The 22379-nt window shown below is 36.7% G+C and overlaps 1 protein-coding gene across 1 annotated transcript in view; it reads left to right on the top strand.

Moving 5' to 3' along the window:
- The window catches only part of srbd1 (S1 RNA binding domain 1), a 73260-nt gene that overhangs the window by 14227 nt on the left and 36654 nt on the right, over positions 1–22379 (top strand). The window contains exon 15 of the mRNA XM_055170283.2: positions 16827–16918. Coding sequence (XP_055026258.2) covers positions 16827–16918 — 92 coding nt within the window. The remainder of the gene's footprint in view (positions 1–16826; positions 16919–22379) is intronic.

The raw sequence follows: 22379 nt of genomic DNA, 5'->3' as shown, positions 1-22379 counted from the left end.
ACTTACTTTTTCTTTTTTAAAACAGACTAGTGTGAACAGGTTATATTGTTGCTGTTCCTATTGGTTATCTAAAAGCGGCTCTGCTGTGATGATTTCAGGTAAAGCCTTATTTTAATTGAAGCATGGGTTTACCTCTGTTTCTTTGAGGTCACATCAGCCTCCTTTACAGTGTTAGTGTAATTACAGCTTGAAATTTAAAAGTGTTTCATCAATAAACTCTCCTATGAGAGAAAATAGCAACTGTCAGGAGGAGGAGGACAGGAAATGGTGCCGGTCTGGAATGTGTTACTTTTGCGGGTTTTAAATGGTATCTGGACCTTGTTTGACTGTCTCTAATTAAAAACAAATATTTCTCACCGTCCTTCAAACCAAACCAGGCCGACATGTTCACATCCAAGCCAAATAAAGGCTCGATCTGGGATTGTCTCTCCCTCCATCTAGCTAGACTCGTGTTTGTTGACTTTTGGTTCTGACTGGAGAGCAGCCCAGAACCGCTCTGAAGTGGCCGTTTATGGCGTACATTGATGGCGGTTTTCATTACAGCTCTCCGCATCCCTCACTGCAGCTCAGATAGGTTGCCAGGTCTGCCTCAGTAATTCTCAGCAAAGCATGATGCGTCAAAATTGACATTCATGGTGCTCCGCAAGTGGATCCATTTCAACCTCCATTCTAAAACGAATGTGGAAGATATCTGCATAGCCAGTGCAACATCTACTCTGTCTGGTTTAGGGTGCTGACACATTTGAACTTTGTCCTGGTAGTCACAGACAGGTATTTATAGAAGCCAAGTGCTAGTTGAAATAAATGACATGGATCAAATTGCAAGCTTAAATGGTCCTCAAAGTGGAGAATTGCATTTTGTAGCTTTACTTGGGCGAAATTTTGAAAGAAATGCAGTTTTAAATAAACTTTGGTATGAAAGCATTTGAAGCTTTTCACATATTAAAGATTCAGAGTGTGATCTTGGTATCGTTCCAGTCCCTATCATATAACTTTCATGGGCTTTTGAATTTTAGTTAAGATAACATATTTGTAGTTCACTAAATGCTTATTATTAAAAGGACCATTCATCTACAAAGGAAAATGCTGTCATATTCAACTTGAACTTTTTCCTTCTAACTGAATGTTATTGAATGACAGCCACAGTCACTGTTCACTTTTATTGCATGGAAAAAGAGCAAAAGTTGGCTTTCTTTAGAATTTCTCTTTTACTGTCTTCCACATAAGAAATTAATACAGGTTTCGAACAGCATTTACATTCATGCATTACATTTGGCAGATGCTTTTATCCAATGCGACTAACAGTGCATTCAACTATACATTTAATCGGTTTAATTGTTTCCTGGGAATCGAAGTCCTGACCTAATTCAATGCTCTACCAATTAAGCTACAGGAACCCAACATAAGCAGATCATGACCAAATTTAATACCTTTATTGCTGGATAAAGGGTCGATCACACCAAAAGCGTTTATGGCAGTTGCAGGCGCCTTTTTTGAATGATATTCTATGGGCAGGGAGCATTTGCGCGCTGTTTATGCGCGCCGAGCGCCTTGCGGTTTTTGCCGCCAGCCGCAGCAAGCGCTTTTGAAGGAGCGCTAAGAGCGGAGAGGCGCCCGACGTCATTCGCGTCTTTCCATTGTCCAATCGAATGAGGGGAGAGGTGGGCCTTACGTTGTGGTGAGGGAAGTTTACAGTTGCTTTGAAGAACCGGACTCCACTCGCTCACTCTCTCCTGCGTGTTTGTGCACCTCTCGCCCTCAAACAAGGTCAGAGCGAGCGCCCTCTATGACAGTTAACAGCAAAAGAGCGCTCATGTTTCAATATTTGATTGACAAGACAGCTGATTCGGTGGTTGCAATATAAAAAGCCACGTCGCACTGCTCTTTTTTTAAAAAGGCAGTGTGTCATGCCTTGCGTTTCCAAGCGTTTAAAGCATGTTTGTTGTGATTAGCCCCTAAGTCTCATATTCTGAAGGACGTCTTCCAACAGTTTAATTGCAAAAACTTGGTCAGACCGAGGGGCATCCGTGTGATCTCTGATGAAGCCAACACCAAAGTGACTTAAACTGCAATTCATCGATGGGCCGTTATAGGCTGGCTCCAACAGGGAGTAAATCCCCAATGGTCCCCATGTTAAAATGCCCAACTTAACAGCAGAAAGTAATATGTTCACAGCCTGGTACAAAAAGTTTTTTGGTCTGTATAGCTAATTTTGCCCTTTGTGACAACTGTGAGGGGTAAATTTGTTTTAACTCATTCGTTTAAATTATATTAAGCCTTATGCTAGTACACACACACACCAAACACGGGGTATCGCGTTACTCGCTCTATTTTTCGCTCGAGTTTAATATTTTCAACTTGGGTGAAGACGCGTTTGAGGCGAATAGCGGGTGTTTTTGCGGCAAACTTGTCTCCCATATCTCGTCATTCGCATGGCCCACGCGACGACGCGTCTGATTGCGTCTTTGCATTGACTTTGTATGTAATCTACTTTCGCAAATCGTTAAACTCGCGTCTGGTGTGAACCCACAGTTAAAGTTCTGCATAATTAAGGGGTGGGCCGCTTGAGTGATAAGTGGATTGCTGCTGCTGTCTGCTCAGCTCCGCCCACATTCCGCCTATTTTCGATTATGCAGGAGTGACACGCGGTGATGCGTTTGCCAAGATGGCGATGACCGGATCCGCCCACGTTTGGCTTTAAAAATGCTCTTCAGAAACCTACGGTTGATGTCACGGACACTACGTCCATGTTTTATACAGTCTATGGGTCAAACACATACTCTACTCTTAGAAAATAATTGTTAAAGTATTTGAAGTGTCTTTCTTTCTTGACTGTCCCAAGTCACAAGAACCATTTGGTCTAGCTGTTTGATCTAAAGCTGACCTATACGACAGTCATTCCTGTGTGTGCTAGGACATATGCGCTTGGACCAGAGTGTTACTTAAGCACATTATTCCCCTTTGAAACTTCATCTCTACACTGAACTCTGTATGCAGCCAGTCAATTAAACCAGCGGCTTCATTTACACCATCTGCTATCTGTCTCCGCAGCCTTCAGCATGTTCAGAAATAAAACATCATCTCTTGCCCCGACCCATCATCCCCATTCTCCCATGCTTCTGTCCCAACGTCCCCGCTAGCCACCTTTTTTCTTTCTTTCGCCTGACTGCTGCTGTGGAATGACAAGCTGGCGGTGTGTGGTAATGAGCCTGCGGGATGAGCCGCGACGCTCTCAGTGACCTGGTGCTCCTCTTTTAAAACAAGGGCCTGTTGAGTTGATAAGGTTTTTATTTGCAAAAGACTGGGATAAACACATTTTCTTCCTGTTTGTTTTTGTACAATATATCATCACCAGGCTATTAATTATGTTATTATACTTTTTTGTTATGGTATTCTATTGAGGAAATCCATGAAAAAGTTACCATTTTGATTCTCAAAGGAGTGAAGAGTGAAGTATTTTGAAATGTAATATTTTCATAACTGATACAAAAATTATTGAATAGTACCATAATGCAGTACTGTTATTAATATTATTGGCAGGCATACATTCCTGTAAAATCAGCTTGCAAACGTTTTAAAAAGTATGGCAAATTTGAAGCTATTTTTCTCCATTCGGATTGTGGACATATCAGCTTTGTTTGTTACTTTTGCTTTATTTAGAAGAAACAGAATCGCATCCATGCAGATGTGGTGTAGTTCTCATCACCTTCCCTGTATGACCCGCTTACATGAGTGATGAAGGATTGTCCTTTTTCTTTTATCAGTGATACACTGCAAACAATGATTTTCGAGAAAAAAAATCTTAGTTTTTTTGTCTTGTTTTCAGTAAAAATATCTAAAAATTCTTAAATTAAGATGCTTTTTCTTGATGAGCAAAACGAACCAAGAAAATAAGTCTAGTTTTTAGACCATGAATATCAAATTTAAGTGATTTTGTGCATAAAACAAGCCATAAATCTGTCAATGGGGTAAGCAAAAAATCTTGAACATTTTTCTAAATTCAAGAAAATTTCAAGAAAAACTTGCTTACCCCATTGGCAGATTTTTTGGCTTGTTTTATGCACAAAATCACTCATCAAGAAAAAGCATCTTAATTTAAAGGTGCAGTGTGTAATTTTTAGAAGGATCTCTTGACAGAAATGCAAAATAATATACAAAACTATATTATCTGGGGTGTATAAAGACCTATTTATAATGAACCGTTATGTTTTTATTACCTTAGAATAAGATGTTTTTATCTACATACAACGAGGGTCCCCCTACGTGGAAGTCACCATTTTGTGCCGCCATGTTTCTACAGAAGCCCTTAAAGCTCACGTAACACACGCTGTTTCTGCATTTCTGATATCAATCTGGAGTACCTATAGAGTAGTATGACATCCTTTATATCTCTGAAGAGTCTTTAGTTTAATCAGATTTATAAAAGAAATATTAGCTTTAACGAATCTTTCCGATAACGTACGAAAAAATGAAGAAGGAGGAGTTATAACACGGGAGGAGCGAGTACGAGTCATGCAACACTATACAACACTTATAACGTATGATTCACTGCATGTTCGTGTCATTTATCTAATATACACGCGCCTATTTCCAACATAAGACAGAAGTCTTACTTACCACGTGTAACTCGTCATGACCCGGTTCTGAAAATCCACCGCATCAAACACACACGCAAAACTCCGCTGCTAATCCGGATAATAAACTATATCCATTGTTTCCATGAGGCTGGATGTCTTCTCCTTACATCCAAAAACACACTTCTTGTTGTGCCATTGTTGACTTTTGAAATTAAACAAAGCTGAGTGGCGTGATAAGCTGTTAGCAAGCTCTAGCATCTCCCGCTGACTGACGGCTGGGCGGGGTTTTCCGGGGGAAGTTTTCCGGCGGAAGCCCATATAAAGAAGTGATACGTATCGAAAACCCCTGAAACGTCAGTTAGAACCGTAATCGAAAAAAATTAGCCGAAACTTGTACGAACCCTGGCGAAGTGCATTCGGCACAGAAATACTCTGAAACACTCCCAACTGCATTTTTGACACTTTGCCTACGTTTAGCATGAGGAAACAACTCTATAACTGTGTTAATAAGTCAGAATGCTTGAAATACCATTAAACCCCCCCTTTAATGAACAAAAAACTTTTTACTAAGTTGTCTCCATCGATGACATGTTTTTCCGGTGGCGGCTATCATAGCTTCTCTGTGCTTTTCAAAAGCGAGGGGTGAGCAGTGGCTGAGTCGTTGGTTGCAATTTTCAACCTCACCACTAAAAGCCGCTAAAATTTACACACTGCACCTTTAAAAAAATATTTTATTTTTTTTGACTGAAAACAAGACAAAAATACTAAGAATTTTTTTTTTTGAAAATAATTTTTTGCTGTGTAATCAAATATATTAACTGTAAGATTTCTGCCATGGCTACTGCTTTCTAGGGCTGCAACATACTGAAATATCACAAATACCGCAAATGTGCATGCAACATCACAACGGAATGTCGATGCAGATAGCAAAGAGACTGATGATTTATTTTACCAGAAATGATGTAAAAATATGTGCTTGTTGTAATTTGTCATTTTAAAATATATTTTGGTAACACTTTCTATGAAGCCCATATTTATAATGAATTATAGCCCCCTTTATAATTATGTATAGGTAATTATTGCTATTATATTTATAAAGACACCACAACACCTATACCCAACAGTTATAGTTAGATTTATATTTTTATTATAACGCATAATCCAAAAAACACTGATTTATTACTCAGTCGTATACTTCCATTAGTGTGTTCATGTCATTATATACAACTTATTAGTAATGCAGGTTTAGTTCTTTGTCAAATAACTGAACTGTTTTATATTGTTGTCAATAGCCATGTTGTGAGTTCCTTATTGTGAGTCATAATACAGTTATTAACCTCTATAAATGCATTATTGATGGCTTTAAGTAAAATGAAAGCCTAGAATACAAATGTTGGCTACAAAAGGATGTTATTCATTATCCATTTTAAAATGTTTATTTCAAATTTAACTACCGGACAATAATGCAGTAATAATGAAAAAAGAAATACATAAATTAAATTAATACAAACAGTTGCAGTTTAAATACTAATAAAACACAGCAACATATTTATATGTTATAACTGTATAATATAACTTTCATTAACTGTATAGTATGCTTTTACTTTACACTTTACAAGCCATCAATAATGCATTTATAAAGGTTAACACTATGACTCACAACTATTAACAACAATATAAAACAATTCGGTTATTTGGCAAATAACTAAATCTGCATTACTAATTAATCGTAAATATAATATAATGACATTTTAACAATGCGGGCTGCATCTTTAAAAATACACTTGTGGATGTACATGACAATAAAATATATAAATAATATATTATAAATCAGTGTATAATGGATTATGAGCATGTACATTGAAAAAGCAAATGCATCACTTATAAGTAATAATAAAAATGTAACTATAACTGTTCTTATAATGTGGTATAGGCGTTGTGGGGTCTTTATAAATATAATAGTAAAAATTACCTATAAATAATTTAAAAGGGGCTATAATGCATTATTAAAATGGGCTTCATAGAAAGTGTTACCTATATTTTTATATAAATTGATTTTACCACCTTAAAGTATTACCGTATCAAATATTGTATATTGCACTAATTGCCAAGTTATTGCATGACCCTACTATCAGTACCGCTTTTATTCTTGTATGCTTGAATTATAAGTACTGTCACACATATTTAGCCTGAATGACTTTACAGTGGGCATGCAATGGGCAGACTCATTGAGAAGTAGCATCTCTGCCTGTTCTGCATGTGTTTTATCAGTATTGTGTGTGTGTGTGTGTTGTATTCTTTATCTTCGGTCCTGTCGTCATGACTAATACATGCTCCAAGCCTCTAACATGAACCAAATCCAGAATGACCCAATGTAAGATGACCTTGGCTGTCCTGGTATGGTATCATAACACTGCTGAAAGAAAGCATCACTGCCTCAGATATAGATTTACCATAGTTATGTTGGCCTAAAAGTGTTAAAAACTTGCTTAAGGGTTCTATTTTTTAAAACCCAAAAGTAAGGTGCTGCTTTTACTCAGGTCATTGCGACAATTTGGCCCTGACTTTGGTTCTTTCCCCTGAAGGATGAGATGACATGTATCTTGCTTAACGAAGGAGCCTGTAGTGTTCCTGACTGTCAGGGCAGTGATGTTGATATTGAGCTTTGGCTACAGACTGATTGGACAGCTCTGTCTGTTTTTAAGGTTGAAGACAGCAGCAGTGGCCACCCTCCTCCCCTCAGGCTGGCTCTGTGCCACCAGCCGGCCAGTCTCTGGTCATTAGAATCAGTTTACAGGCGGAGAAGGGATTACAGAAGCTTTCTTCTTCACTCTCCCATCCGTTTTGTTTTTATTCAGTGTCTGTTGCTTGAATCAGAGTTGATGTCTGTTGTAACAGGAAAGAAAGTACCGCATATATGAGAAATATATGAGATTGGACACTTTACATTTAAAAGAAAATGATTTAGTTTTATTGTAGGGGATAAAACAAGAGCTTAGATGCAAAAGCTCCTAAACGCCACCTACGTCAAAAATTTGATAATGATATTATCCAAATGCTCTCAGGATGTATTATGCATTTATCAGATACACTCACTTCAAATCCGGTTAATGACGACCTCAGCGCATTTAGAGATTTGTTTGTTGACAAAATCTATTAACTAATTTACAAGAAAACATTTCAGATGCACTTAAAGGAATAATAAATTTTCTTAAAAGAAAAATCCAGATAATTTACTCACCACCATGTCATCCAAAATGTTGATGTCTTTCTTTGTTCAGTCGAGAAGAAATTATGTTTTTTGAGGAAAACATTGCAGGATTTTTCTCATTTTAATGGACTTTAATAGACACCAACAATTAATACTTAACTCAACACTTAACAGTTTTTTTCAACGGAGTTTCAAAGGACTATAAACAATCCCAAACGAGGCATAAGGGTCTTATCTAGCAAAACGATTGTCATTTTTGACAATAAAAATAACAAATATACACTTTTAAAGCACAACTTCTCGTCTAGATCCGGTCGTAATGCGCCAGCGTGACCCCACGCAATACGTCATGACGTCAAGAGGTCATAGAGGACAAACGCGAAACTACGCCCCAGTGTTTACAAGTGTGGAGAAAGAGGACCGTTCCGACATTGTTGTACGTTGAATGATACTAATTAATGTCTTTGTGTCAGTTTATTGTTTACAATGGTCCGCAAATGTGCGTTTTATATATGTAACACGTGACCTCCCTACGTCACTACGCATTTACGTTAGGTCGCGCTGGAACGGACCTAGACGAGAAGTTGTGGTTTAAAAGTGGATATTTTTTTATTTTTCTTGTCAAAAATGACAATCGTTTCGGTAAAAACTGTTATGTGTTGAGTTAAGTGTTAAGTCTTGGTGTCCATTAAAGTCTATTAAAATGAAAATGACTGAACAAAGAAAGACATCAACATTTTGGATGACATGGTGGTGAGTAAATTATCTGGATTTTTCTTTTAAGAAAATGGAATATTCCTTTAAGATGGTTTTGCATCTGAGCTCTTCAATTACAAATCTTATATGTTAACCTAAGATGAACATGGACAAAAAAAATCATAGTATGTTTACTAAATTCTAACCAATTTTCAACCAAACTATTTGCTAAAACTAAGTTTAAAGAAAAAACGCTGTATTTTTGTACCCTGTTGGTAAATAGTATTTTTCTGGTTTGAAACAAAAACTTCACAAAATGCTCTGGCTTAATATTGTGTAAATTAATTTTGTTTTTTTGTGTTTTTAGATAATAGAGATGGAGACACATATGTATGTTTAAGTGCGGGAGGTTGGGTTTGATTATGCGGTTTGTGAGCACACAAATTTGTTTAAAAATATGGGTACTGGTATACCAAGATAACTATGGTGCATCTTCATAAACTGAACACACAAGAAGTATCCTCATAAACAAAAAGGCTGAAACAAACACATTTTTTACACATTAGCTAAGTATAAATAACATGGTGCCTATGGAATGTCCTTTTTAACCACATATGCCAATGTGTGTGCTCTTTCCAGTTTGCTTCTGGTGAGGTGAGATCACTTGTGGCTGTTAGGTGTTGGATGACTAGAGTTTTGGATTCGGGGTGTTTGGCCTTTGAGGAGGGTTCTGGGTAGGGTGATCAGGACAATAAGGAATGAGGATATTTGCCAGTCACACTTGCAGGCCCTCGGCTAGTGGCTTACTGAGAGATAGATGTCTGCAGATGTCACAGAGGACATCCAGAACCAGTGGCTTTATGAACCGCTGTCATGAGCTCCTAATTTGAATTGACTGACTTTTTTACAGTATAATATATTGATATATATACTATGATTGATATATATTGAATTATAATACTATAATTCAAGATATTAGCATCTGTGTTGCTGGGCTGTGCAATTAATCTTTTGATTTTCAATTAAAAATTTTAATTCAAACAATTACAAGAACAAGATAATCGAGGTAAAACAATTGTTGTGCGATTAAAAAATAAATTGCATGCTGTTGGACCGATGTGTTTGTAAGGCACTTCAAAGGCACCACTGCTTTGACATGTTTAACCTATTGCAACACCTACTTAAAGGGACACTCCGATTTTTAAAAAAAATATGCTAATTCTCCAGCTCTCCTAGAGTTAAACATTTGATTTTTACCGTTTTGGAATCCATTCAGCCAATCTCCGGGTCTGGCGCTACCACTTTTTGCATAGCTTAGCACAATCCATTGAATCTGATAAGACCATTACGCCAGAACGAGAGTATAGTTCCTAGCCATATCTGCCTAAAAAAATCAAAACTTTTAATTTTCTGTTGGTCTTAGTACATGATGTAACTACAGAAGTGTCAAGTTTTAAATATCGAAACTCTTTGGTTATTTTTAAGCGCGATGCTAATGGTCTAATCAGATTCAATGGATGATGCTAAGCTATGCTAAAAGTGGTAGCGCCAGACCCGGAGATCAGCTGAATGGTTCCAAAACGGTAAAAATGAAATGTTTAACTCTAGGGGAGCAAAAAGTGGAGTGTCCCTTTAATAAAAAGGTTAAATAAATGCATGTTTTCAAAGTAATCGTGTTAAATTATCATGATTATAATTTGGCACATAACCGAGCAGCCCTACTATGTTGTACATTTGTCAGAGCAGTCACAGCTTTTTTGCATATGATTAAGTTTCCAGAAGATTGTATATGGGAATTGCAGTGTCACTCTCAATCCGCCTCGTGCCGATTGATCCTTGTCAGCCAACCTTGAGATCAAGCAAGCAGCCCCATGAAAGTTTTCATTGCCTTAAACCCAGATGCCAAATCCTCATCTGTCAATTTCAATCTAATGGCCTCATGTGATGTCAGAACGACTGGAAGCAATTGCCACCAGTGAAGTTTTTACCACGCTGCACATTTCATGCCTCATTTACTTGAGTTTGGCCATTATAGCTCATAGTTTATAGCCCTTGGAGAACAGCAGAAGGAAAAGCTAGCAACATCAAAATACTAAAACCTCAATTCAATTTCTACATATATCAACTGAACCTCATATGAAACCAAGATACAGTTATATATGGAAAGCTCTGGCGTATCTTTTTTTTATTGGCTTTAAATGGTTAGCTACAGTCCACAGTGAAAATCAGATGTACTTTTTTTAAGATTTCCTTTCGTTTGTATAGTTTTGGTGTCGATTAGATTCTTGAGATCTGGACGCTGACACTGTCCCAACTGAAATCATGCACATGCCTGGACAGCTAACCAGCAGTGGTTCTTTAAGAAAAGATGGGTGTTTAAGGGAGGAAGGGAAGCTGAGGGAGTGATGAACATCTGCCACCAGTTTGATGTGAGTGACTGTGAAGTTTTGCTCTTTTCAGACTTGTGTGGTGGTGGCAGCTTGAATGTGGTGTTAACTGCGCCTCTATACGAACTAGGCGTTTGTTAGCCTCTAGCACAGAGCCTGAGACTGACAGCCTTTGACACCTGCCATTCTGGCCCTTTCGTAGATAAAAAATATATATATAACCTTAACCTTATGCCAAGTAATATTATATATATATATATATTTAAATAAAGTATTTTTTAGTTGGTTACAGGAGCATTCACAACACAGAACATTTTCAAAAAATATTAAAGTGTTAATTTTAAATAAAACACCTTATGCCAAGTAATATATATATATATATATATTACTTGGCATAAGGTTAAGGTTTTATATATATATATATATATATATATGTGTGTGTGTGTGTATATGTATATATGTGTGTGTATATGTATATATATGTGTGTATATGTATATATATATATATATATATATATATATATGTATATATGTGTATATATATATATATATATATTTAAATAAAGTATTTTTTAGTACATTAGTACAGTTTCTGTTCAGGATTAGTATACTGTCAAAAAAAAACAAAGTCAGAAAACGGTCCCTAGCTGCAACTGGTGTGGTACCCTTTGAAAAAGTACACTTTTTCACCTAAAGAGTTCATATTAGTACCTCAGAAGTACATACTGGTACCAGATGTATTCACATGTGTACCTAAATGGTACATATTAGGACATTTAATAAATTATATGAATGTCTTAATAAATGTTTCTTGTTTTTTTGACAGCGTAGGTGGTCTTTAGAAGCCATAAGCCTACATTTTTTGGATTAAAAAAGAAACTTCAAATTTAAAATCTTGTTTTTTTTAATCAATTATTTCTTTAATAATTCAGAACTACACTGTTAGACTCAATGGTCAAATAATGGTCCCAAGCTGTCACTGGGGCAGTACCCTTTACCATTTAGGTACAGATGTATATATTTGGTAAAAAATATTTACCTTTGAGGTACTAATATGCACTCTTTGGTACCAGTATGTACTTGTAAGGTACTAATAAAAATCTTTATGTGCAAAAGTGCAAAAGACCATTTTTTCACGATTTGTTTCTGACAGTGTTCATAACTATCTGTTGTTTCCTTTACTTGGGCCCGGTTTCACAGACTAGGTGTAAGCCTACTAGCCTAGTTCCAGACTAAAATAAATATTTGAGCTCTGTTAACTGAAAACAACTTACCTTGATATATTTTAAAATATTTTAGTGCCATTGTTTTGTCTCAAGATTCACACCAGTAATGTTTTTTTACTAAGACACATTTATAAAAGCTACTTAAATGTCATAATTTAACTATGGCCTAATCCTGGTTTTGTGTGTTTGGTGTGAAATCTTTGTTTGCTGGTTGTAGGGCCGCCTTCTCAGTTCATGATTACAGTTTTACAGAGAAACGCACATTGTTTACCTCCAAATTTACTGGATGTTTCTGGAATTTACAAGAACAGTAGATATACTCCCCTTAGCTCCACATCTTCAGTCCATCTCAGGCTTTGTGTATCAAGTTACTGTTGTGATGATATCTCTTCACCCTGCCAATGGGTCTGATGAATGATTTTAATTAGCACATGTGTTTAGGGGGCTGTTAAACAGGCAAGTATCAAAGTATGTATCCATCTCCTGTGGTCCGAGTCTTTGAGAGGAGGAGATGGACCAGCCTGAAGGGTTATGACAAATATGGAGAATACCACAGTTACAGTTACGAGGGATACTGGGCTGTGACTTTGCCCAGGGGCTCTAATAAACACATGATAGTTCCCAAAGTGGGGGTGTAGAAGTAGATGACTCTCAGACCTTAAGGGTCATCAAGTCATCTGCAGAGAGGGTTTTTCTTTGTGTCATTACATTGTTTGGTTTGTTCTTACATCTTTGTATCCACTAGGCCAGGGCTTGGCCAGTGTGCCGGTGGCGGCTGTTTGTAATGTCCTTTATCAAGTTTAGCCATGCCCTCAATGAAGTGCAGTGATTTATCTTTTTTCATTTGCATTCCCTGTTTTTTTTTATAGTTTATTTTCAAGAACATCATTCTAGTTCCAGAAAGCTATAGTAATGTAACCATTTACTTCCATTTAAACTACAGTTTTTCTGTTTTGTTTTTCTTGTGGTGGTAAAAAGTATGCAGAAACATTTTGCATAAACTATTGACTTGGTTTTGTGATAACCAAAACAAAATTACATTTTATGTCAGTTTTAAACATTGGTTTAAAGGGGCCGTGGCACAAGACTTTTTTAAGATATGAAGTAAATCTTTAGTGTCCCCAGAGCACATATGTGAAGTTTTAGCTCAAAATACCATATAAATAAACACTGATCACAATGATGGTGGTTTGTTGCAATTAAAACTCAATTGTGCTTTTCTCTGCACTAAATGGCAGTGCTGTGGTTGGATAGTGCAGATTAAGGGGCGGTATTATTATAATAAGAGCTCCTTATGACATCATAAGGAGAGCCAAATTTCAACGACCTATTTTTTCATGTGATTGTAGAGAATGGTTTACCAAAACTAAGTTACTGGGTTGATCTTTTTTTACATTTTCTAGGTTGATAGAAGCACTGGGGACCCAATCATAGCACTTAAACATGGAAAAAGTCAGATTTTCATGCCATGGCCCCTTTAAAATCTATTCAAATACTTCAGCTTCATGTTTTTCAAAATGATGATAATACTAAATAAAAATAATACTTAAAAGTTTTATTATAAAGCATTATATTCATGTGTGCACAGTTTTGTGTCAGTGAGCACTAGTAAGTGGTCTGTGCCCTGTTGGTTGTGTCAGGTCATATAGTAAGATATCTGCTCACAGCTGCCCTCAGGATGTCACAGCACAGCCCCTGTCACTCTCATCAGCACCAGATCAGCTGTTAAAAAGAAATTTAAATGACTTTGGTCATCTTTTAAATTGATTTCTAACAGTCAATCAAATTTAATTGATATAATTTTACTTAGATACAATGTAACACATTGCACTAATGCACATTATGATAATCATATTCATCTCTCCATAAGGATGAACCACTGTTTTTATTAATTCATTTTGTCTGTATGGGTTTCTGTCTTAATCTGTTACAAAACTTTTAAATAACCTGCTTCACCTTGACCCCTTGGTCAGATGCCAGGGCTTGTTAGTGCTGTCACAAGGGACATGAGAGGAGTGAGGTTGAGGGAGGGGGTCTGTAGAAACGAGGACACCAGTCAAACTGAAGGTCCATGTCACAAAGTCTCTGTATCCTGTCATGGGTATGATGACACTAATTGGCAAAGTTAAACAAGGAAGCCTTGGGCAGCAAGAGAAAGGCAATGAATGTAATAGAGGCTGCGGTAATGAACTGCCCTATTTTTTCATTGGATACTTTAATGTGGAGAGGACATTATTATCAAAGGTCAACTCAAGTGTACATCTGCAATCAGTAGCGAAGAGAAGTAAATTACTGAGAATTGTTTTTAAACTTTTTTTAAGATACCTTAACCCATTTTCGCCTGATGCTGCATGCAGAAACATTACATCTACCGCCGGTTACTTTTATTTCATGTTTCTAAAGTGCTACAGAGGCTTAGATATTACGTTTTTTGTAAAAGTTGACAATTCTTAGTATTTTTTCTGAAAACCTGCAGGAGATAAGGGTATTTATCCTAGAACAGTGTTTTTCAAACTGGGGCCGGGGCCCCCAGGGGGGCCACGAGATGGGGCCCCAGTTTTATGACATTTTAATACATTCATTTATCATGAATGGTATGTAATTAAACCTAAAAAATAATAAGCCAACTAACCAACAGCACAACTAGGTATAATCTTATATGTTTTGTTTAATTAAAATATTACATTTTAAAACAGTTTTTGTCATACATTTTCTTTCGGAGGGCCGCAAAAAAATGCACTGTACACAAGGGGGGCCGGGCCGCACGCTGAAAAAGTTTGGGAACCACTGTCCTAGAATAACATAGGTTTTAGGCGTTTTAGGAGTAAATGGGTTAAAGAACTAGTTTGGAAAGTAATGAAAATTTAGGTTTTTCTATGCCAACCACATGAGCATTGCTTAAAGACAAGTAAAAAACGGAGTATCATTATTCACCTCCTACTGGCTTATTTTACTGTTTCCAGGTAATTTTATTCAGAGGAAATGTGTTTTATTTTTACTGAACTTTCTTACATAGAGGGAAATGGAGAAACAAGTGTTCAAATGATTTGGCTTTGTGACAGACAGGCAGCTGCATTATTTATGTTTCTAGAAGCACTAAAGTAGATGAAAACTTTAGCAGATGTTCACACATAACATTTATTTTATGTACTGAGTGCACAACCAAGGAGTTGATGATTTACTCAAGAGACTGATAAGCCAGGGAGGAAATTATTAAAGATGTTTTAAGAATAATTTACATTTTTTACATTCTATACATAAACAGTTATATGATTATCCATAATTTTAAATATTATTTTTGTATATATTATAAATGGTTATAATTATGTAGAATTGTTAAGCATATAATTATGGTGAAATGTTTATTGTTTAGTATTTACTGTGAAAGATGAATCTATTTTCAGCCTACATGGTTATATATGAAATATATGCTTGTTTACCATTAGATGGCAGTATTGCCCCATGTTTTTATTTGCTTGTTAGATTACCAAAACGTAAACAAAACCTCTGAATATCTTGTCATATGTCATTCATTGTATTTGCCTGAGATGATGTACTTTTTAAATTATGAGAATAGTATTGATCAATAAGTATAGGTTGAACAAACCAGTCAGTAATGTTTTGACTTGAAAATGATTTTATAACTGTTGTGAGATTACAGCCTACTGTATGTGATTTCTTTTTCTATAGCTTTTTGATATTTAAAAAAGTTATTTAATTACATTAAATAAAATATAAAAAATGCGATAATACATTGATAAAATGCATTAATCATTGACATAAAAATGCTTGAATAAATATTATACAGTAAACATGTCAACTGCAGGCCCAAAAGAAACCAAGACAAGAACTGGATGCTACTGTTTTTCTCCCCAAACATGTCTCAGCTCAAAAATATAATATGCATTATTTATGCAATTAGTAAATGTAATTATTCTCATATATGTAATGAATCAGTCACATTAGTCTTCTGGAGGTCTTTTTGCTTACATTTATTAAAGTGAAGAATTTAACTTAAAACTGTTAATACGAGATACAATTAATACATTTCTCATCTGATGTTAATAATGTTGATGCTCAAGCCTGACAGATGTGACTGTGGAGGTACATAAAACAAATTCAGAAAACACTGATATATACAATTACAAATGCTTTATATAAAACTGCATATAGATATCAAATATTTATCACGTTGTTAATAAATTTCTATGTTTGGGTTTCATTTAGTACTTGTTTTGTAAGACCATAACATAATCACAAGAGACCATGAATCTTCACCAGAATAACAGGCATGAGGGATTTTTTAGTCAATGATACATGACTTCAACACTTTGAATCAAATCTTGTTTTTCATTTTACACCACTCATGTCTCTTAACTTCTTTCGTCTTGGAACATGCTGTATGATTCAATTTCTGTGACTTGCATTTAATAAACAACCAGAGCCAGAGACCCAGACTTTATCATCCATGTGTCTGAGCTTAGATGATGTCCAAAATAAACGGTTATATTGAGTGTCTGTGTGTTGTAGCGCATGTCATCTGTGCAAGCTTTGGGTCCTATGTGCTTTCTATGGAAATGTATTTAAATGGGCTCTTTGGTCTGTCCTCCTAGACTTACCGGGGAGTGAACTTATGAAGGTCCCACATCATCTGGGGTCTTCTTGAGTTTATCTTGCTGATTCCCTTGGAAACATGCTTCAGTCTGTCTGTCTTTATTATTATTTTCAGCATAACAGATGAAGCAGGAGCGTCCATCTACAGTGTAAGTCCTGAGGCTGTTAAGGAGATGCCTGACTTGGATCCCAACTTAAGGAGTGCAGGTGATAGCATGTTCCTTATTTTCATGTAAAAAGTAGTGGCTGAACAATACGTTTTTAATAATATATAAATATGAATTTATGATCAATGGGATAAATCAAACATTGTTTTACACCAGATTTAAATATAGCAATATAGTACATAATTTTTTTTACTATTCCAACAGTTTTTTTTTTGTGGTCTTGTTACTTTTAATGGGAAAGATGCTGTCATATAGATGCATTTATTATGAATGTAGGATTTTTTTAACATATGCAAACATCAATGTCTTCACTGGAAAGGACACTAACAGTGACTAAAAGCTGTTCTTCTAAATGATAGGTTTGTATGTTCTCTAGTGCCAAGACCCAAGCCTCCAGTCAAATGTACTGGCCCTGAAGAGCTAAATTATCCTCACCTGTCAGTCTAACTTGGCTCCAGCTAAATCAGACCAGACATGCCATTTCAGTCAACTTTGTCTCCCTAGTCTAAAGCAGACTCTATTGTTATCCTGTATGCTACATCCATATCTCTATTTTTCAAGGTCAATACATTGACTTCAAGCGCAGTGATGGACAGTTGCCCTTAGACCTTAAGGTATACAAGGCATTTTGTTAATGCAGCATGGCTCTTACTAAACATCAAACAAATAAAAAAAATTTTTATGTGTAACACATTATTATTCTATTATTTCTTTAAGAGGGCTTCTCTGTGTTTAGACCACACAACTCTCTCTGCTATACATAAAGCATAGTGAAAAGTTTGGAAATCTCTCCAGTGTTCTTAAAAACAGGATGTGAATATTATACCAGACTTCCTCTATAAAAGCAGTAAATCAGTGTGGGATTTATCATAAATTCTCCTCTGGTCAAGTGCAGGAGAAAGCTATATTAGTTCACGTTTATGAAATGCATAAGAAATTGGATTTTCCTATGTGTAAATGTGTGTAATGCTCTGCGTTTCACATATTAAATGCACAGCAAAGTATAGAAATATGAGAAGTGGCTTTTTTATAATAAAGACATCTATTTATTATGTATTTAGTAAAATTTGAAGAAACAGTACTATTATGCAATGTTATGTATGAGAAAACTGGACCCCCTGATTTCATTACAGCGTTTTTACTCAGGAGACCTTATGGCATTGGCAGGTGCCATTTTTGTATGGTTTTATGGGCCGTGAGCGATATTCTCACAGTTTTTTCGTGCCAAACACCTCGCGTTTTGGCCAACTCCGCCATGCGTTTTTGAAAGAGTGCTCTGAGCGGAAAAGCGCCATTCGCATTTTTTTCATTGTCCAATCGAATGAGGTAAGAATGCTTTCTGTTGTGATAAAAGAAGTTTACAGTTGCTTGAAACACCTCTCAATCAAGGTCAGAGCGCTTCAATATTTTATTGATAAGACAGCTGCCTCCGTGGTTGGCTAGCAATATAAAAAAATGCACCAGACTGTTCTTTTCTGAAGGCAACTAAATAAAGGTTCTGTGTGATCGGCCCCTTAACTCTTTCTTTGCCATTGATGAGTTAATGAAGAGAAAACGCTTTCCTGCAAATGACGAGTTTTCCGGCAATCCATATTTCCGCTATTATCCACCAGGTGACGCTCTTACCCAACTTATAAAACCTGGAAGCAACCCTTAAGGTCAAACAGTAAGAACTCCATGTATGTTTTGAGGATCGCTCTGAATCTGATCTATATCAAAAGTCCTTTACAAAAACGTAATAATCTCAGCTTTTTGCTCAAAATTAGGTATTTTTGTAGAAACCTACCCATATTTGAGACGTGATTAAAAAAAGAACAAATAAAGGTAGAATGAAACGTTTTTTTTGTTTGAAAGCAGAGGGTCTGTTCTTTCATTTGATATATTTGATAATTAATTTTTTGTGAAAATCATAAAAATGCTGGCGCTGGCTGGCAAATTAAAAAAAAAAACTGGCGGTGAAAGAGTTAATGTGTCTGATAACAAATGTTTAAGACCTTTAGTGTTAATACATCATGCAGCATTACTAAAGACAATGAAGACCAGTGTTGGGAAAGATCACTTTCTACATGAACTAGTTCAGTTCATAGATCACAAATTTTAAAATGAACTAATTCCGTTCATAGTTCATATTTCAAAATTTTGGACTAGTTCCAAAAATGAACTAATTTATAGTTCTTTTTTCCCATATTATCTTTTAAAAATTATTCCCATTATAGCCCATATAGAACCACAGACAGCAATTATTTAATCAGTTTTAACACTGAAGCTAAATGCGTCAGATTTCCTCTTCATATCCAACTTTAAATCCTTATCCAACTAGGGTTTACATTAGCATTGACTGTCTTATAATTTTTGTATTTGCTTGCACATACCTTGAAAGGCTAGCCGGGTGCTTCAAGGGGGTCACACCCCGGGCGAGAAGCGCTGCGGGGCATCGCGTGTAGGACAACTCGCAGGTATCGCACGTGCACGTTAAATAGCGTGAGCTTAGTCAGAGTCTATTTCAAGATCCAGAATATACGTTAGCAGCCCATGTTAATGGTTAACGATTTAGGACAAATATTATGTTATTTAATGTTAAACTATGTGAGTGGCGCGGCAGGGAGTTGTTTTGAGACGCACGCATGCAGCTGTAAAACTGGCGGTGTTGCCAGATTGGGTGTTTTTTCCGCTACACATTAAGGACTGTTTACAGTGTGTTTTAGTCGGGTTTTCGCCTGGAAGACTCTTTAGAAATCTGGCACCCTATTGAACGACGTTAAACTGAGCGCGTGCCGTTCACAAACACCAGAATGAACAAGTTCACGATAACGTTCTTTGACTGGATTGTTGGAAGTTGGGCCATGTTGCTAATAGATAATCCACGCAATCTTTTCTTGGGCAGAAACAAGTCTCCGATAACCCAATCTTCATGTCATTCCTCATGACAGGAAGTGAAGAGAGGAAGTTTTCGAGGAGGTTTACGTTTTATTTTAAAGGAACATGCCCAGATTTTGGGAATTTAGCTTATTCACCGTATCCCCCAGAGTTAGATAAGTCCATACATACCTTTCTCATCTCCGTGCGTGCTGTAACTCTGTCTGATGCAGCCCCCGCTAGCTTAGCACAAAGACTGGAAGTGAATAGCTTCAGCTAGCATACTGCTACCAATAAGTGACAAAATAATGCAAACATTTTCCTATTTATGTGTTGTGATTTGTATAGTCAAACCGTGTACAAATAACAAGGTGATATGAGACACAGCAATCTTTAACAGTATACACACTGGGAACCACACTCTCAGAAGGCGAAGCACCGCCACTTGGGCGGAGCGATCTGCACAACTCTGATCGAACTCTCTGCTCCTCACCAAGGGCTTCTCGGGTGCTGTGAGCAAATCACTCCGCCCAAGTAGCAGTGCTTCGCCTTCTGAGAATATAGTTCCAAGTACGTATACTGTTAAAGATCGCTGTCTCATATCACCTTGTTATTTGTACACAGTGTGACTGTACAAATCACAACAATAAATAGGAAAATGTTTGCGTTACTTTGATACTTATTAGGAGCAGTATGTTAGCTGAAGCTATTCACTTCCAGTCTTTCTGCTAAGCTAAGCTAGCGGGGGCTGCGTCAGACAGAGTTACAGCACGCACGGAGATGAGGAAGGTATGTATGGACTTATCTAACTCTGGGGGATACGGTGAATAGGCTAAATTCCTGAAATCTAGGCGTGTTCCTTTTAGATTTTATGGGCACATAGATTAAAAAATTAAAAATAAAGAGCACAGATAAGTAATTTATAAAAAAAAATACAATATCCATTTAAAATTTAAGTTTTCAAATTCATAGTGACTTTTATTTTTACACAACCTATAGAAATGTTATAATTTTCATGACTGTTTCACAAGTCATTTTTTGCTGTTGCGCATTTAAAAATGTAAAAAGTGTTCCTTACCCGTGTGCAATGAGTCAGAGCATCAGTTTGCTGGTTTTCTTCAGGCTGTGTGTTTGCTGACCACAGAGAAACGTGCCACTCGAGCTGTTAAGGTCAGACTGAGATGATCTGAGACGTTTTCTTCCTCTGTGGCTTGTTGATGTGTAAATTGTCTTTTTGAACTGGAAAGAAGTATTGAGTTCTTGTTTTTATAGTACAACGAACAACATTTCAAGTGATCAAGAACATTTTTGTTTTTATTATCTGGGCCCTAAGACCTACTCTAAAGGAGTGCATTTGTTGAATGAGAGTAGTCTGTGGAGGTGGTCGTCTCTCTGTAATACCTGAAAGATCAAGGTGTCTGCTCTCGCTAAAGTGAGTGACCGTTGAAGGAGGTTTTGAGGTGGGCTGTCGAAGCGTGATCGCCAAGCCTCACTCGCAGCGTCTCCACGTTGAACTCTGTGGGAAATTGCTGCCTGTAATAATATTTGGACAGGGATGGAGTTACAGCTCAGGCCTTGTACAGCGCACACAAAAGCACTTCTCTCCACTCTCTGTAATGTGGAGCTTGAAACCACGTACTGTCTCACAATCTGTCTCAAGTTTTCAGTGCTGTTTTCTGTCTGAGCGTCTCTCTCTCTTTCTCCCCTCACCCTCTGACACTCACACACCCGACCACATGAAGTTGAAAATCTGATTTTCATTTGCTGACCTTCAACGAGACTAGATAAAGCTAATGGAACAAGTGCTCCACACTGCTTATGTTCATTTCATTTTATAATATTGTCTTTGGCCTGCTCACAGATGATATTTCCAGGGACATGTTAGATTCAACAATTTCTAAATTGAGTTTTTATTTACTTTAATTGAGTTCTTATTTGACCAGACCTCTCTTTGTTGGCTCATTCCTTTGCCTGTCTTACAAAATTTTCTGGGGATACGGGACTCGTATTGCAAAAGTAAATGTGTCTGTCAGTATCTCTCTCTCTCTCTCTCTCTCTCTCTCTCTCTCTCTCTCTCTCTCTCTCTCTCAGACAGAATGATGTCACATTTATTTGTAGCTAAGGCTTTAACATGACCCTGTCATCCCTTTTAAGTTTTAATTTTTGTCTGGTTTCTTGAACTAATAAAATTTTCAAGTTTCAGACTGACAGAAGTGTTTTTGTTTTGAGCTTAGGTAAAACAGTAGTGAAAAACAGGAACTTTTTAGGTGAGCTCTATAGGTCTGTGTGTTTTGAACATGAGCTTGCTTGATCTAAGGTTTGTTTTATTAAAGCCACTGTAACTTAAGCTACTTTTGCTACATTACGCTATACTTACTTAGCCACTGAAATAGTCTGCATCATACCTTCAACCTCAAACGTCTCCCTTAATCCTTGCCCTCCAAAGACATTTTGGCGAGCCTGATTGTTACTCAAAGAGGGACATTTAATGTGTGGTTCATCCCCCAAAACCACACGGTGTGAAATCTCACAGTATTTAAAGCAGTGGTCTCCAACAGATTGCCCGCACGGAGTCTGTGAGTTGCCCGCTAAATCACATTTTATTAACTTCTTCCCCACCATTTATAAAATGCTTTCCTGCCAAT

Source organism: Misgurnus anguillicaudatus, chromosome 11 (assembly GCF_027580225.2).
Source record: "Misgurnus anguillicaudatus chromosome 11, ASM2758022v2, whole genome shotgun sequence".
Lineage (NCBI taxonomy): Eukaryota > Metazoa > Chordata > Actinopteri > Cypriniformes > Cobitidae > Misgurnus > Misgurnus anguillicaudatus.
The sequence above is the reverse complement of the archived record's forward strand: the minus strand, read 5'-3'. Positions and strand labels throughout refer to the sequence as shown.